At 30.9% G+C, this 18,470-nt stretch overlaps 2 protein-coding genes across 2 annotated transcripts in view; both read left to right on the forward strand.

Moving 5' to 3' along the window:
• The window catches only part of LOC101511213 (WD repeat-containing protein WDS homolog), a 4,887-nt gene extending 1,850 nt beyond the window's left edge, over positions 1–3,037 (forward strand). Inside the window, exons 2-4 of the mRNA XM_004494986.4 lie at positions 339–440; positions 1,827–2,462; positions 2,587–3,037. Of these exons, the coding sequence (XP_004495043.1) occupies positions 339–440; positions 1,827–2,462; positions 2,587–2,742 (894 nt within the window). The 3' untranslated portion in view covers positions 2,743–3,037. The remainder of the gene's footprint in view (positions 1–338; positions 441–1,826; positions 2,463–2,586) is intronic.
• A 1,616-nt stretch (positions 3,038–4,653) lies between these two features.
• LOC101511532 (uncharacterized) lies at positions 4,654–13,421 on the forward strand. Its single transcript, XM_004494987.4, has 13 exons — positions 4,654–5,176; positions 6,041–6,193; positions 6,328–6,444; positions 6,536–6,620; positions 9,435–9,543; positions 9,674–9,741; positions 9,859–9,987; positions 10,090–11,153; positions 11,399–11,599; positions 11,713–11,773; positions 12,408–12,521; positions 12,824–12,937; positions 13,022–13,421. The coding sequence occupies exons 1-13, from the start codon at positions 5,112–5,114 to the stop codon at positions 13,121–13,123; spliced, it is 2,382 nt and encodes a 793-aa protein (XP_004495044.1). The 5' UTR covers positions 4,654–5,111; the 3' UTR covers positions 13,124–13,421.
• The last annotated feature ends 5,049 nt before the right edge of the window (positions 13,422–18,470 follow it).

Genomic DNA, 18,470 nt, shown 5'->3' on the forward strand with positions numbered 1-18,470 from the left:
TGAACCGTATGAGTGATTTAATTTTTTACATAAAAAGTAACAACATTCTACTGTCTACTATCCATATGTTTCTTGCACTTATTTAATTGCCGTATTCCTGTACTTACAAGCATCTCGATAGACCATTTTCTTGTTTGTCTGTTTCCCTATCCGGAATTGATCTATTAGGGCCGTATGGCAAGCAATTAATTATTTGGGATGCTTTGATGTGGCAATAAAGCACGAATCAGATGCGAAACCATGAAGATAAATGTCCAAATTAATCTTCTAGTTTTGATCATTTGATATTCCATGCTTTACTTATTAAATAACACTTTTCTCTTTTGCCATCACTGCAGATATTGACCGGACATAAAAATGAAGTTTGGTTTGTTCAGTTTTCTAATAATGGAGAATATCTAGCTTCTTCTTCCAATGATTGTACAGCTATCATATGGAAGGTATCATGTTATTGGCATTATATGACACATCTATTTTCGCTTTAGATGATTCTTTCAATATAACCATCTTACTTTTTCTTGGCTTTGGTTAAATTTCTGTGTTTGGATTGAACTAACAATACGCAGAACAAGAATGGAGTTGGCAAATTAATATTTGTACAATATCCAGTTATTCAGTAAAATTTGTAGTGCATTTGCATGATTTTTCAACTACTAATAATTCCTTTAACTAGTATGGGCATGATATATGAATATAGATACAATTATATCTGGGTTTGGTGAAAATTTGTGTTTTGTATAACTTGTCGTTGCTGGTGTCATCAATTCCTTTATGTCAATTTCTAAATGACAAGTGATGAGAACTCATTTCAGGCATCAATGATTTCAATATTTGGAGAAAATATTGCTGACCTATTAAAAGTCTGGAAAACTTCAAATGATTAAGGATTTTTTATTGCACCATATCTTTTATACCATGGACGCTGTGCAATAAAAATTTCACATTTTTGGAGACTTGTCATGAGGCCAGAGATATTTGTTATGTATCTTAAGAGCTTTGTAGGTTTACAAGCTTAAGTAAAAAAGGAAAGGCTTGCTAGATATGCCTGTAATTAAAGGATAGTCAGATCTCATTATCTTGTCTGGAAGTTTATTGAAATAAAATATAATGGATGTCTCTTGTTTGGTTAAGTGTTAATATGTATGTGAACATTATAGGATGGTTAGGGTCTGCTTACAAGGTAATATGGAAAGGTAAAGCTTTAGTAGCTTGAGGGGGAACATTAGAATAAGTCACGTGTTATTATTCGTTAGCTACACAATATCGGTGATTAAGATTAGGTTGAGCAATCATATCAATCAACATTTTATTGTATATATTGCAATCCTATTATAAATACAGCTTTGTGTGGTTGATTTAGACACATATAAATAACAAATTCAATAGATTTCAAAGTTTGTGACGAGGCTGGTTAGTGGTTAGATGCCAAGTTTGATTCTAGGAAAATGGTTTGTGTCAGAGGTAGACTATACTTGATATATTTTGTGAATAAAATTATCATTAAACAATATTTATCTGGGATTTATGATATTAAACTTCTTGCTGTGATATTTGTTTTGATATCTTTTGGAGAATATTAAAAGATGTTTGACAGTTCTACTGTCAAGGAATGTGAAATTATACTTATATCCTGCTACCTTGACATCAATATGTCAAATTGAAATTCTGTTAAATTATGTCAATCTAGTAGTATATAAAACATGGCAGGTAAGGAAAATATATAATGTTTTAATGATTATTTTTAGTTTTATGCTCCAAGCTCAAATGTGCTAATGGAGAAACATTTGAGCAATTTGATTCCTAATGTTCTGAAATACTCCCGACAGGTGCAAGAAGATGGGACATTGACATTGAAACATACACTCTGCGGTCACCAACGTGCTGTATCTTTTGTGGCATGGAGTCCCGATGACACCAAATTGCTGACTTGTGGGAACATTGAAGTTTTGAAGCTGTGGGATGTTGAAACAGGTATATGCAAGCATACATTTGGGAATCAAGGCTTTGTTGTCAGCTCATGTGCCTGGTTTCCCAACTCAACGCAATTTGTGTGTGGCAGTTTTGACCCTGAAAAGGGCATCTGCATGTGGGATTGTGACGGAAACGAGATACGAGCATGGAGAGGAATGAGGATGCCCAAAGTTGTAGACCTTGCTGTTACCCCAAACGGCGAGTATCTTATCAGCATATTCTTGGATAAAGAAATTCGGATTTTACATTTGGGAACCAATGCGGAACGCGTCATTTCAGAGGAGCACCCTATCACATCTATTTCAGTTTCTGGAGATGGTAAGTTCTTCATTGTCAATCTGAACAGCCAGGAGATCCATATGTGGGACGTGGCCGGTACATGGAAGAAGCCATTGAAGTATATGGGTCACAAGCAATGCAAGTATGTTATCAGGTCGTGTTTTGGTGGGTTGGATAGCACATTTATTGCCAGTGGTAGTGAAAATTCAGAGGTAGTTTTCTTTCTTATGGATTAATTAATTAATTAGTTGCAGCTACTTGTAGATCCTAATTTACAAATCCACACTCTGAATTCTTCATCATTAATTGAAGCACCCGAAAATTTATGTCATGCAGGTCTACATTTGGAATTCTCGGAGTTCGAAGCCAATAGAGGTTTTATCTGGGCACTCGCTGACTGTAAATTGTGTGAGTTGGAACCCAAAAAGGCCACACATGTTAGCTTCTGCAAGTGATGATCATACGATTCGTATCTGGGGACCCAGCTTATAGAAAAGAAAGCAGCGGAATAGATCAGTTGAACACAGTGCATATTAGGTTATGAAGCCTAGTTTACTGTATATTAACCTTACATTATTTTGGCCCACCTCAAATTGTTCAGTATGAGTTTGTAAAGTCCTGATTTGTTCATGCAGGAATTTTGGCGTACATTTTTGTCTGTAAATCCTCTTCCCTTTACTGGTTATCCCCCCTTTAATTGGTGCAGAAACTAAAAACCGATGGGTTAAAGTTAGGGTTTATACTTGTTCAAATTTTACAATTATATTTATGACGAATTCTTGCTCAAGGTTTCTCCAAAAGTACTTATCCGTTAGCTTGACTGCCAGATTTACCCTTGAACGAGGGAGTATCAAACATTTCACATTTTTTAACACTGATTCAAAAATTGATATCTGATAATGAATGGAGACTAGTGCTATTACAAAATTCTTAACGATTCAATTTGCCTACCCATGTTTAGGCACGTAACAGACCCCATTTTTTCTTCATAATTCCGAACATATCTGCTTAGAAACGGATCCATAAAGCACGAACTCATTCTTATCTACAGTATCAAAACACAACCTCATTATTCACAAAACATCAATATACTTTGATAGTATGAAATGAAAGTAAACAATGGATCAAATATGTTTTTGTTCATTCTCTTTGCAAAGGCTTTTTTACGATTAGAAAGTAAAAGTAAGTAAAGTTATATACAAATTATTTTATTAAACGAATGTTTAAAAATTATATTTTTTATTGTATGACTCTGTAATAACGTATACATAGTTTTTTGTGTTTCACATTATAAAACTTGCTTGGTAACTCATGGAGAACAGTAAATGCATGTTAATAACGATGCTACTAGTTGTCTGATGGTCGGTTAGTGAATGATTTGTATATACTACAAGTAATATCAAACATACCTTAAAGGTCCGTTTGATGAACATCATAAAAATAAATTATCGCATTATGTATGAATTTAATGTTTGATAAATCAACATGATATGATAAGTTAACTCATAACTCTATCATATTTTGTCTTTTTAGTTGAATTTTTTTATCCTAAAATGAGTTGAGTTAAAGACCAATATGATATAATAAAAACATTAATTTACTCAATTACCGTTATAAAATATAATCTAAAATATAAAATTGAAATATAATAAAATAAAAATATAAAAATAACTTATAAAATATAATTTAAAATATAAAAATATAAATCTAATCAAATATAAAAATCATTAATAAAATTTGATATTAAATTTAAAATTGAAATATTAATAATTATTTTAAAAAAGTTTACAAATAAATTAGTATTTAAAATTATAAAAATATAAAAATTAATTAAAATTTTAAAATAAATATAATTTATTTACAAGAGTATTTTTTCATTTATATATAATATATATCATATCTTTATTTATATTCTAACAAATATAATATAATTATTTGATTACTCATTTTTTTTAATTTAAATTTTTTATTTAGTAGTGTCAATTAATAATTTTAAATATAAAATTATTTAATTACTTATTTAATTTTTTGGTCTTTTTTATTTATTAATATATAATATAATAAATTATTTTAAAAAAATTAATATATAATTGTTTACAATGATAATTTTATTATTTAAAAATAATATATATATATATATATATTATATTACATAATAATAAAATATATATTAAATACATAACAAAATAAAATATTATTATAATATAAATATCAAACACAATACATAATAATTAATATTATGTCATTGTCTTATCGTATCGTTATCTTATCATTATCTAATTTTATATCTTAAATTGTTTTGTATCTATCATATTCTACCCATTAAAGATGCTTAAATATCTTTAAAATACGCCTTTCTATAATTCCTATCCTGCTTAACTCAACAAGAGGGGAACGTAAGACATGCTTGTTGAATCATGGAATGGAGTTCCAAACCAAACAAACACCGACCAAAAAAATCATACGGTTAAATTCCGACATAGTCCGTGTCTTTCATTTCACAATACAACCATAGTTTCAACAAATTTATACTTAGTCCAAATCTTGTACCATTACCTTCCGCTAAACGCCACGTCATCATTATTAAATTAAAATTTCCACCCAAAAACTTATTGATATTCTCTTTTCACCCCAAAATGGATCCTTCTACAGTCTCTATCCGTCCTCTTCCGTTTTTCATCCTTATCGATATATAGGTAGATATAGAGAGAGAGAAAAAGAGAGACTAGAGAGAGAAAGTTTCCGTTTTCCGATCGAATTGCTATATGTTTCTGTAGCAACCGAAACAATGGAAACCACGCTTTAGAAAAATCAAGAACTAAAATCTCAGATTTGATTCATTTCTATCTCAAAAAATTTCCATGGAAATGACAGAGCTTCCTCCTTGTCATGATCAACCTTCATCCTCCTACAATTCTAACACCAGGTCTGAATTTCCTCCTTTCTGATTATCCAAATCTTCTTTGTTAATTTCCAATTTGCTTCACTTGTTATGCATAGAAAAATTCAGATTTTGAGTTGTAATATTATTTGATTACAATCTTTGACACGTTATTATGATTGTTATGAGTCTTTTTTTTTGTGCCCTATATATATTTCGTGATTCTTACATTAATTGGCAGTGTTCTTGGATGATTTTGTTCTCTCATCATTCTTGTTACAGTCAGCTGAGATTTTTAGGTTGCAGCTTAGTTGTACCCTAAATTATGTGCTTATTATTTTTTAGGGTTGATTTCATATGAATATGTTGTTTAAATTTTCAAGTTGGAAAGAATCCAACTGGTTTGGTTTTTAAGTAATTTTTTAGTGAACTTCAATTCACAGTATTGATTCAAAGATCAGCTACAGATGTGGGCCAAGGCTTGTTGAGTTATTTGACCTTAGGTCAAAGTAATTTGATTTCTATTATGCATCATTTTCCCAAATCAACCGTATCTAACAATTTTTTTGCCCTAAAATAAAATCAGACGGATTTAATGACCATAAATACTTTACAGTGTAATAGCAGTCACAGGAAATTTTACATATGCTTTGAGTAAACGCAGATCATTTAATTTATTGCCAAATCACGGTAATTTTTTTTGGATATTTATGTTCCTGTTGTTTAGTTGGTTGGATATCAGACATCTCAATTCTCACCATATGCTTAATTGAACAATGAACTTCTAATTCATTATTGTTAGCCGAAGCATTATAGTTAAACAAACCCTCCGCTCCTTGTTTATCGTGAATTTGAAGTATTATTTTTTTTGTTACAATGTTTCTGACACTATTCTTGAAATTTGGTCAGCGGTAGAAATGTCTTTAGTTTGCTAGCTCAAAGAGAGGTTTCACCTAGAACCAAACATGTACGAAAATGGTACTGGGGAGAATCTTCTAAATCAAAATCTGGTTGCTCCCGTCCTAAAACAGTGATAGATGCAAAGTGTGGTCTCCACTCATGGTACTTATTCAACTTCAGTCAGTTCAGTGTAAACTTTATACTAAATAAAGACCAAGCCTTTTGGGGATGGGGGATTTATTTCCTTTCTCTAAGAAATCAATTTCGAGACTAACATTTCTAGATCTGATTGCCAGGGCTGAGGCTGAGTCATTGCGGCATTTGTCAGCCAAGTATTGCCCTTTAGTGCCTCCCCCACGGTCTACTATTGCAGCAGCATTTAGTACAGACGGGAAAGTGCTTGCCTCCACACAGTAAGTTGCAATTGGTTTTTCTTCTCTTTTGCCAATTTGAATAAAAACCCTCTTTTATGATAATAATTTTGTGTGTTTTTGGCATGTGCAGTGGTGACCATACTGTAAAGATCATTGATTGTGAAACTGGAAATTGCTTGAAGGTATTAGCTGGCCACAGAAGGACGCCTTGGGTGGTAAGCTTAGTTTAATTTCTTATCTCTATGCCTTTTCTCTTTTTCATTTTTTTATACGGTTATAACTTATAGACAGTGTCATGAACCAAGTGAATAGTTTATATTACATCTCAACACCCCCTGAAAGTGTGGTGGGCTCCTTGAATTGGAACTAAGATTTCATACCAACTTGAAAAGTAATTTATTGAATATTACTTGTTGGTAATAATTGTACAATAGAGCATATATTATACAGACTAATGTTATTACTACTTTCCTATAGTAGAGCTACACTGTGAGTTACATTCGCGTCCTAATAAAAGGAAGTTAAGTAACAAATTTGTACTAGGAAACGGAATAGAAATAGTAAATCTCAACAGAGGTATTAATTTTCCAGTAAGTTCGATGAGATATATTCAGAAGATGAGCCAATTTATGGAATATAGTTTATAGATTTTTCATTGCTAACAAAGCACCAACCAGCTACTAAATTTTGGCTTTTAGTGTCTCCTTCATGAATTCAACTTCAAGAGTGCTAGTCATGATTTTATAACACCACAGTCCACAAGTTATATCTGCCTTAAATCTTTAGGGTAGATCATTTGAAGAAAATGATGAAGGGAGTCAAGGGACCATTGGATGCAATGCAGTGGGAGTGTTTGAATTTACTAATCATATGTTGGATGAAGTTTAAACAACGAGAATGGGAGGAAAACAGTGAGAGAATTTTATTGGATTACAGCAATAAACTAATTAATGACAGTTCCAGAGCCTAGGACTCCTATAGATAATACTCTCTGTTCTAAGGCTAACAAGCATCGTACATAACTCCTACCTTTCTAAACTACAACTTATAATTAGACAAAAGCATCACTAACTTTACCCTCTCACAGAACTTCTTGGCACAATAGAGTAACTGTTGGTAACTGCCCTATATTGAAGTTTCTAAGGCCTTTTTTACTGGATTAAACCACCCAATGGTCCCTACCATATAGTCATAACTTCATCATTGTTAGGCGCCAAATTGGTGGCATTTATTAGATTTTGGGCTTAAGCCTAACTCAAATCCAAGAGCTAGCTCTAAAGGTGGAGATTCTTACCAGTTTTATGAGGACTACTTTGGTTATATTGGTAGTCGACGTGGATCTCAACACACATCCAAGACGAGACATCTAGAGCATAGACAAATGTGGGTGGTCCCATAACAGAGATTCAGAACACTCTCTCACACCCTTGACCAGGCATTTGGAATGTGGAGTCGTAGAAAAGTACAGGTGGCCCAATAACATATCTAGCATAGGATCTGATGCCATCTTGGAATATAGACCTAGGCCTGACTCAACCCCAAAAAATAAGCTCAAGAGGTGAGAAGCCCAAGCCTTATAATGCCTACTATTTTGGCCATATCTCTATTCGATGTATGCTCTCCACATAGAATTAGCCACCACTAAAACCAAGCAGTTTGGAGTTAGATTAAGGGCTGGAAGTAAATGTTTATCCCCAGAAGATGTAATGGAGATCTAAGTGGGGAAAACAAGTTTTTTGGTGGACGTTTGTACTCTTGAATCAGGCAGTTTAATCATATCTTGGGAGAACAAAGTAGTTAGAGACTTTGGGGAAAATCACGAGCTTCACTCAAGATCGTTACAGTCATTCTCATGGGGAATCACACTGGTATCGACATCGTACTTCAACTATGCCACTGGTCTAACATGTGGCTGGACATGGCAAGGGGGGTAAACTCTAAATTGCTTATCTCGTAATAGCAGCAACAAGACTAGAGGGCCAGGCATTTGCATTGAATGCTCCAAGAATTCCTGAACAGTATTAAGAGCTGCAAAATTTATATATCAAGTGGGACAGTGATCTTGCTAGGGGATGGGCGATGTTGCTTCCTCCTCCCAGAGCTGTAATTAGTGATCTAAATCCTCTTTGCCCCAGTTTTGGGAAGGATCCATATTGAGTTCAAGATGCTGTGTTTAAAGTGAGTGCCTCCTATCATCCCAAAGTAAATGAAATGTCAAGCAGGACTTTGCAGCAACCTTCAACCCCGATACACTTTTCCTGGACTATCAGCTTGAGAAAGTCATAGGATTTCAATCAATGGGAGCTACCCTGCCTTCAGTCATTAAAATTGAAGATCAATGCCAAATTGACTGTTGAATTCTCCTTACAAAATGAGAGCTTAACAAGTTTGGTGAAGTTATTGCTAATTGGCTCATCTTGTGTATGTCCAAGTATGCCAAGGAAGCAACTTTGGAAGAGAAAGACAGCACTTGTAATCAGTTTCCTTTCTTCTGTCTCGAGGACAATGCAACTTCTCAGATGGAAAGAATCGGTAGGTTCCTGGACTCGATTAGCAATGGGAAGGGGCCTGATAAGGCTGTAATCTTCTGGTTATGTACGTTAATACCCACTTCAAGAGAGGAATGAATATTTACTCAAGAGGGGAAGTTATAGGAGAGAGAAAGCATCTTTTAGAGCTCTTATATAGGAAAAGTTCAGAGGTAAAAAGGAGTTGTGTCTTTTATGTGTCAGTATTGGCTCATAGCTTGTGGAGCTATGGAGTTTACCGTGTCTGGGATGTAAGCATTTGCTCTTACTCTTCCATTTTCCCTTTTATTTTGTTTGTCAACAATACAATCTTCTTTTGTTAGATAGGACCTTTTGTTCCTATGTGATACTCTAAAATATTTCAAGATACAATAATCATATTATGAGACATTTTCTAGACATTCTAACATGTACTCTCCTCTCTTTCCTCCTTCAAGCTTTTTGCATTTTAGAAAGTGTTTTTTATTTTCTCCACTTGGAATATGTGTTAATTGGCTACAGGTTAGGTTCCACCCATTGCAACGACAGATACTGGCTAGTGGGAGCTTGGACCAAGAAGTTCGTTTATGGGATGCCAACGGATCAGAGTGGATTTTATCTCACTATTTCTGTAACTACCCTACTCATCTCCCCTTTTCTCTTCTTCATCACATCTGACGCTATTGTTGAATGTGTTTGTTGTTCTTTTGCTTGCATTTATTGGTTTCTCTTTGATTAACTTATTGGATTTATTTTCTCAGATCGCCCCATTGCATCTCTTGCTTTCCATGCCAATGGAGAAATAATTGCTGTTGCATCGGGCCACAAGGTAATAATGTAGTGTAGGGATTTTTTCTGAGAACCTTCCGTGTTTAAAACCTTTCGGATTTGTTCTATGTTTGCTTTTTTAAATCTTGTTTAATTGTTATTTGGAATACTGTGTCAGTTGTACATGTGGCACTACAACGATGGAGGGGAAGCCTCGTCTACACCAGCATTTGTGTTGAAAACAAGGCGCTCACTACGGGCTGTGCATTTTCACCCGCATGGCGCTCCGTATCTTTTAACTGCGCAGGTGAGTGAACTGACTTGTTTGAAATTAACTGGTTTCACGTGCTACACAAAATATTACTTTTTGGATTTTCTTTTCTGTCACCTCATTTGGATTGATTTGCAGGTCAATGATCTTGACTCTTCGGATTCCTCTATGACAGTGGCAACATCTCATGGTTATTTACAATATCCTCCACCGGCTGTTTTTGTCACGAACATTCATCCCAGGATGCATATCAATATGTCAAGTGAACCACCCTATGTGTCATTACCTCTCTTCTCCATGCCTTCATATACTGTAAATGAGTCAAGAGTAGAATTACAGCATGCTAGCGATGATGTTGGTTCGAGTAGCATGCAGGTTGAGTCATCTTCAGTAGTTCAGTTTCGAACTGACGCAAATGCAACCGACCAATGTGATAATCGATTGTCAAACTCCGAGATACCCACTAGCTCTCAAACTGGTGCTGTTGTCCATACTACTTTACCTAATCAAATGCAAATTGACATCAATAACCTCACAACGGCTGGTACAGAGACTTGTGAAACTGAATCAGAGCCAGCTGAAGTAAGCCAACATGAAAACTCTGCTCATGCCCATTCTCTTGATGGAATGCTACATGAATCATCTAGGCTTGCTGTAAAACATGACGATCTTTCTGAGTTTGGTCAATTACATCAGTTTGTTCCTCCACGAGATTCAAGTGGATGGGAATTACCTTTTCTGCAAGGATGGTTAATGGGTCAAAGCCAAGTTGGCGTTCCCTCAATACCTCCTCACAATGGAGGCAGTCATGATAGCCTTCCTCAACAAATTAGTTCTTCCACCATGCCATCTAACCTATCCACTACTAATGTTGAGGTAGCAATGTCACCTTCAGAATTGCCCAGCGGCATCAGCATAACAGCAGATTTACAATCAGGTTTACAGAATCAATTTTCACAATCCCGTTTACCTGTATCTGATTCTGGCAATCTTGCTCCTTCTATTAATGCGCCAAGTGACGGGTCTGATAGCCAAACCATTATAAGTCGAATCCAGTCCGAACTTGCCACATCATTGGCCGCTGCAGCTGCTGCAGAGTTACCTTGCACTGTTAAGTTAAAACTATGGTCATATGACATAAAAAATCCCCGTGTCCCGCTACAAAGATGTCGTCTAACCATACCACATGTCGTCCTCTGCAGGTACTTATGAAGTTATGAATCTATCAAATATGCTCTGGCATGTGATAGTGTTATTGTTATTTTGTGTTGCCTTTGCATGAATAATGTGAATTGAATGCTTTTCTTTCCTCTTGTGAATGAACACAAACCGAATACTGGTGGAAATTTCTTAATATTATAAAGTTTTGCTATATAAATGTTTAGTGCTACTTTGTGGAACTATACTCAATTGTATTTAGATTTTTAATTTGCAATTGTGTTTGCAGTGAAATGGGTGCCCATTTTTCACCATGTGGTAGATTTTTAGCCGCCTGTGTTGCATGTATGCACCCTCATATAGAAACTGATCCGGGATTACAAACTCCTGTACACCAGGAGCCTGGAGTTCCAACATCACCAACTCGACATCCAATCTCAGCACATCAAGTGATGTATGAGCTCCGGATATATTCCATGGAGGAAGCAACGTATGACTCACTTCCTTCAAAAATTGCTGCTAATGATTTAATTATCCCTCTCACACGAACTATAGTTCAACCAAGTCCGTTAAAATTTCTGTACTCTACATTTCTTTTAACAGATTTGGATCGGTGCTTGTATCACGGGCAATTAGAGCTGCTCATTGTCTGACTTCAATCCAGGTCAGTTAACTACTGTCATGTGGTTGATGTACTTTGCCAACTTAAGTCTCAAATATATTATTGTTTTTTTGACACAAAAATATATTTGTTGAAAGCTATTTAATTTATATTTTAAGAAAAGTAAGTTTTTTTTTTAAGCTAAAAGAAAAGAAAAGCAAGTTGGTACTGTATTTTTTAAATTGTTAGGTGCTAGGTAGTTTGTACTTTGTACTCTTTTTATCACAATATTACCACAATTTGTTCTCTCTCTTTTTTATGTTCATCAATCATCATATCCCCTCATAATCATAATTCTATTTTTAGTTTGCATTTTTTTTCTTTCAATATTAATATTACATGATGAATTATTTATTTTCTCTCCCTCCTTCATGTGCTCTCTTGCTGTGAGAGAGAGAGAGAGAGAGAGATCCTTCTTTTGCCCTAGTGCACATTACAAAAACAATAAGTAAATCCATCCATCGGTACTGTAATTGTCATCACGTTTATCCTAATTACCTATATTTGTCTTGAAGTTGCATGGGTTATTTAAATATTAAGTAATAGCTACTAGAGTCACATTTCACTTGATCAGCAATAAACAAAGTATTCCTTTTCTTTGAGGATTGAATTTGTGCGACTTCTGTTTCAAATGTAGTTCTCACCTACATCTGAGCATATATTGCTTGCCTATGGTCGACGTCATGGCTCTCTTCTTAAAAGCATTGTCATTGATGGAGAAACTACATCACCAATTTATACAGTTTTAGAGGTAAAACGCTTTTCTTTAGCTCAATATATAATTATCTTCTCATCTGAACTGCATTTCATCGTGAAATAATATATATATATATATATATATATCTGCCTATTATTTATAATCTATATAGTCATTAGCTAACAAGTAAGCATTATTTCTGGAACATCAAATTAATGTTCTGTTGTTGCATTCACTGGTGAGTGACACAAAATATATTTGTGTTTCAACTGATATCAATTGTTTCCAGTCACGTCATTAACGTCTTCGTGTAATCAAAATTGATGAGCACGGCTTTAAATTTGTTTGTGTTTTAGGTATATAGAGTGTCAGATATGGAACTTGTCAGGGTGCTTCCTAGTGCAGAGGATGAGGTAAATGTGGCATGCTTTCATCCTTTTCCTGGGGGAGGGCTTGTCTATGGAACCAAGGTATGCTTTTGCATGCAAAGAAGCAAACTGAAAACTTTCACTTATATTATTTACTTGACAACCCTTTGCTTGTGGTGGTTGTAGGAAGGAAAGCTTAGGGTCTTTCAGTTTGACCGTGCTTACAGTACTATGAATGGCATTGGATCTGGTTACTTCCCTGAGGAAAACATTATTGGAGTCAGTTAGTGAGCAAGGTGTCATGTCATAGGTTACATATTTTTGGGATTTCTAATTTTTGTTAGATGACTTATATTTTCCTGTGGATGGAAGTAAATTTTTTTTTTACCTTTTCCTTCCGCTCTTGGTTTGAACGGTCAAGGCAAGAAAGGAATGGTTGCTATATATCATGACCATTTTCAGGACTCATGATATATTGATTTTCACGTGTAAATTACATTGATTTTCACATGTAAATTACATGTGAAAATGTAAGGTGTTGTAGAAGATTAAAAACTATAAAAGAACTAGCAAGTATGTTGTGCAATATGGAGGACTCTTTTGCTACATGCAACAAATTTAATTGAAAAATACTTTGGAAAATATTATTATATTTAGAAAAATAGTTTAGTATTTTTTTAATGAAAAAATTAGTTTAGTATTTTTTTAATGAAAAAATTAGTTAAATATTAATAAACTTAAAATATATAAAATTAAGTGGTTTATTAAATTCAACTAACATGGAATTAATTGAAACATTTTTCAAACAGAATTAAGTGATTTATTAAATTCAATTAACGTGGAATTAATTGAAATCTTTGTCCGACAATTTTTGGCAGATTTTAGTTACAGTTTACATCCATGTTTGAATTAGCGGTCATTCTTCTTTTAGATGTTAAAAACTCTTTTTAGAGGATAGTTATTAAGAAGCTTAAGTTTCAAAATTATATAGAATCAATCTAATTTATTAAAATTATTTTTTATAGAATTTTATTTTTATATTATTATTACACTATTATTCTTTTAAGTTTTTAATTTCTATTATTGTCATGTTATTTTACACTTTCTCAGTTTGTCTATACTGATTTGATTTTGGTTTTCATTTGATTTTGAAGTCTTTTTTCTTCTTCTTTAATAATTGGATTTTATAATTTATAATTAGTCGTTTTTTGAAGTAGCAAGTTTTCAAGATTATTTCGACCTAAATTTAAAAACTGACTTTAATTTTATCAAATTCTAATTTTAACTTATTCATATAAGTTAAATTTCGACTTAGTATTATTTTAACTGATTTAGCCATTTAATTTATCTCACATATAACTTAAATATACGGGTGAAATCGTAGTATTATTCAAATGTAGTTTTAATTCAAAAAAAAAATAACAACTTTAAATTTAGCAAATTTTTACAACAAAAAAAAATAATTTATGATATTTAAAAAATATATATAAATATTAAGTTATATGTTAAATATTTTTAAAATAGTATATAATTTTTGTTTATTTTTGTTTTATTAATACTTGAATACATATTATATTCCTCTAATATAAAAGAAAATATTTATTTATATAAATTATTTATAAAAACAAAAATATAATTACTTTAAAGTAATTTTGAAAGAAATACGTGACATAACATCTTTAATTAAAAATAGTTAACGAAAGTTTGAACAAGAGTAAGACATGAAATATAAAATATAAAAATAGTAGTTCATTCAAGTAATCAAAAAAGAATAAAAAAAGTAATAATACTCAAGATAAAACATAAAACAAAAATAAATATAATGATCATATAAAAACCAATGCTTACAAATATATCTCAAATTATTGCTTGCAAAATATATATTATATTTTTTTTTGTAAGAATAAAGTATTCTATAATGATTGAATGTTTAAAATAAAATAAAATATATACAAACAATCACTCATTTTATAATAACTTCATAGTTTATTTTAAATTTTTTAATTGTGTATTCAAACAATGAGTCATATTTTTTTAATTATATCTTTTAGAGTGGAAATAACTCATTTTATTATAAACTTTTCAATTGTTTTATTTTGTTATACCATAATTATTTTTATAAACTAATAAATTTATAATATTTTTGTATCTATCAAATTAATGCATTTATATATCATATATATCACCTTTAAATCTTTTAAAAAAGTTATATTAAAATAAATTTTTACAAATTACACCCGTGTAGCTCGTATGTTATATTCTAATTTTATATTAATATTTAGTGTTACAATAATGTTAACAAGATTGATATAAGTTATTAATATTTGATACTTATTTTTTCTAACATTAACAAAAATTAGTAGATAAAATCATGTTTATATGCTAATAAAAACAAACATCATAGTAGTAAATAGAAAATCAAATATATATTTGAACATCGGTGGAATTTCTAATGTGCGTGTGAAGAACAAATACTAATAGATAAATTCAATTTTGTAATAGTTTTACACAACAAAAATAATATTTCATTAAATAGAATAAAATTCTTAATTTAATGTTTATTAATTGATAAAAAAATACAAATAATGTAATAATAAATAATTGAGATATAGTTGGTTGGGTTTGAGTTGTGAAAACAATAATTTCAGGCAATTATTTTGTACAAATATGAATATTTTAAGTACAATTGGTCAACTATTAATTAAAAAAAATTGAACTACTTGTCAAGGTCTTATGACTTAATTTATATTTTAGTTAAAAGTTTTAATTTAAAATAAACATTTTAAATAAATTAATAGATAAGATTATGTTTAAAAAAAAGTCTATGACCTAAAAAGCAAACGTCAAAATTAAGTATTTTTTTAGTCAATCAAACTTTAGTCTTGGACTTTTAAAATAGTTTTTTTATAAGCTAAAAACTTAAGTAATAGTGTCATTAAAAAAAAAGCATTGATATATATAAATTAAAATAATTATTTTTCTGAAAAGAAAAACTTTAATATATACTACTAAGTGGAAGTCATCATGTGATTTACTATCTAAGTGAAAGTCATAAAGTAATTTAGTAGTTTAGAAAAGTTGAAGTGGCAAAGAGATTATGTTTTTAATACTATTAACAATTGATTATTAATATTAATTATTTTAAAACAAAATTAAATCACACTGTATCTTATTTCATTTTTAAAAAAAATATTGTGCTCATGAGTCATAAAAAATATACATGTCTAGTTCATACTTGGTTGGATTGAACTCTTAACTCATAATTTTTACATCAAACTTAAACTAAACCAATATGATTATGAATGAGTTAGGTTGGATATGCAGGTCATAAAGAATTTTTTTTATTATTTTAAAAAAATATAATCATATTTAAATATTTAAACATTTTAAAAATAATAAAATCATATCTCAATATATTATTTAATAGTTAAAATACATATATAAACACAATAAAACACTTAAATTTCATACTGTAACATACATGACACATTTTTAGTGCCACCAAATATTAAATCAAATCATTTTTTTTTAATAATTATTGATTTTTTTCTTAATTTTTTGTCTGTACTTATGAGAAAGAATTTTAGTATTCAATATATTTCACGATACATGATCAATTTGTAAAAGAAATTATTCTAAAAATAATAATTCTTTTTAATTTTTAATATAATATTAATTATTTTTTTCTAACTATAAACACCATTTCTAATTCATTATCTTCCATTTTAAATTAATGATAACTGTAAATACATTAATAATTGAGATAAGATTAATGTTACAAATGGAAAGAAAAAAGGGCCGAAAAGAGAAGAACATGGACCAAGATACATCAATGACATTGGGCCACCACTTGCCAAAAGTAGGCCCGAGAGGAACACCTAAATTCCAGTTCATTATTTGCTTTGATTGGAGATGACAACTGTGGTTTATTCCATAAGGATTGAGATTTTATTTTCCTTTCAATCAGAAGATATGAAATATGAAATTCTTTAAACACTTGAAAAAGAAAATATTGTAGCTATTAGTTTCTCCACCCTCCATATCCATGATTGCTATGACAAGAACAAAGATGGTAAAAAAAAATCATAAAAAATGTGCTGAATATCCAAGACTGCATTACCCATTAACAGAACCTTGCTTTAGACCTCGTCAGAAAAGTATTTTTTTACAAGGTACAAAAGCCCTAGTATATTATAAAAAATATTTTACTAACCGATAGTGAAACATTCGTCTTAACTTTTGTTATAACCGATAAAATCTTATATAAATTAAATAAAACATATTTTTGTTGTAAATTATTTAATAATCTTCTTGCTACAACTAAATTGGCTAACGAAGATAGTATGGAGTGAGAAGTATCAATTATAAAAAGTGAGCACATTACATTGCCCACATGAGAAATACTAATCATAAATTGAGAAATCATAAGACAAGTCGTGAACATATTGCTAACATGAATTATTGGAGTGGTAGTATACACACTATTTTCTTCTTCAACTAAAAGATAAAAAAATTTACATGAGTTATTGATGTTGCTGTAGAAAAATTGAAATGAATTATTTCATTTTTTTTTTAAAATATAGAAAAAAATATATTTGAAAATGCTATTAATTCTACTAAAGAAATTTTCTATAGTTATTAAATAAAATATTAATAATTTATTTATTAATTTTTGAAAAAGTCATGTCTAATAGTTTCGCTTTAAGTCTCATAGTGTGTTAGGTCGGCCTGCCCATTAACCACCATTTGGATTGTAGTAGAGCTTCCTCCATCAGCTTGTATGCACCATGTGTTCCATACTCCATTCTTCAAAGATTTGCACGGTGAACCAAATGTTTTGATCTATCATCTTCCACCATATGCATTGATTGATTCGTCATTGACCGAGTTCTATATTAACCACACGAGTTCAACAATATAATTAATTTTATAAATGATATTATTTATTTATTTTATTAATTTAAATATGTTATAAGTATATACTAATTAAAAATATTAGTTAAATATGATTTGTCTTTAAGTCTAAGCTCAATTGATCAATGTTGAAATTGTTAGCTTGAACATCGTATCTTAGATTTAAATCCAATACTCTATAATTGTATGTTAGTTTCTGCAAATAATTATATTAAAAAACAAAAGTTAAATATGATTTAATTATTTCTATAAGAGTGTATTTATCAAATCACATTATTCTTTATGCACATTCTTTATCAAAATATATAGAAGGATTAAACAAGTGAGTGAAGTCAAGTAGTTAATGAGTTTTAATTAAAAATGAATCATTTCGGAGAATATATTAAAAGTCTCATATTAAATTAGATAAGGTACAAAATGTTCATAATTGGTAAGTAGTTCTCACCTTATAAACTAATTTTATAGAGTTGTGTTAGACCTAACTAATATTATAAAATATTATCAGAACTTATCCAAAATCTATTAGATCACCTATTATCAAATCACAAATCATCGTTATCAAACAATTAGAGTCACATTCATATTTAGTCTTGGATTTATACAAAGTATTTATTTACTTAATGATGGAACTCCAAATTATTATAATCTCATAAAATCAAAATAAATATGAATGGATTGATTACTTAATACATATAATAGCAAAAATATCGATCAACATTTA

The sequence above is a fragment of the Cicer arietinum genome, chromosome 4, assembly GCF_000331145.2.
Source record: "Cicer arietinum cultivar CDC Frontier isolate Library 1 chromosome 4, Cicar.CDCFrontier_v2.0, whole genome shotgun sequence".
NCBI classification, from domain to species: domain Eukaryota; kingdom Viridiplantae; phylum Streptophyta; class Magnoliopsida; order Fabales; family Fabaceae; genus Cicer; species Cicer arietinum.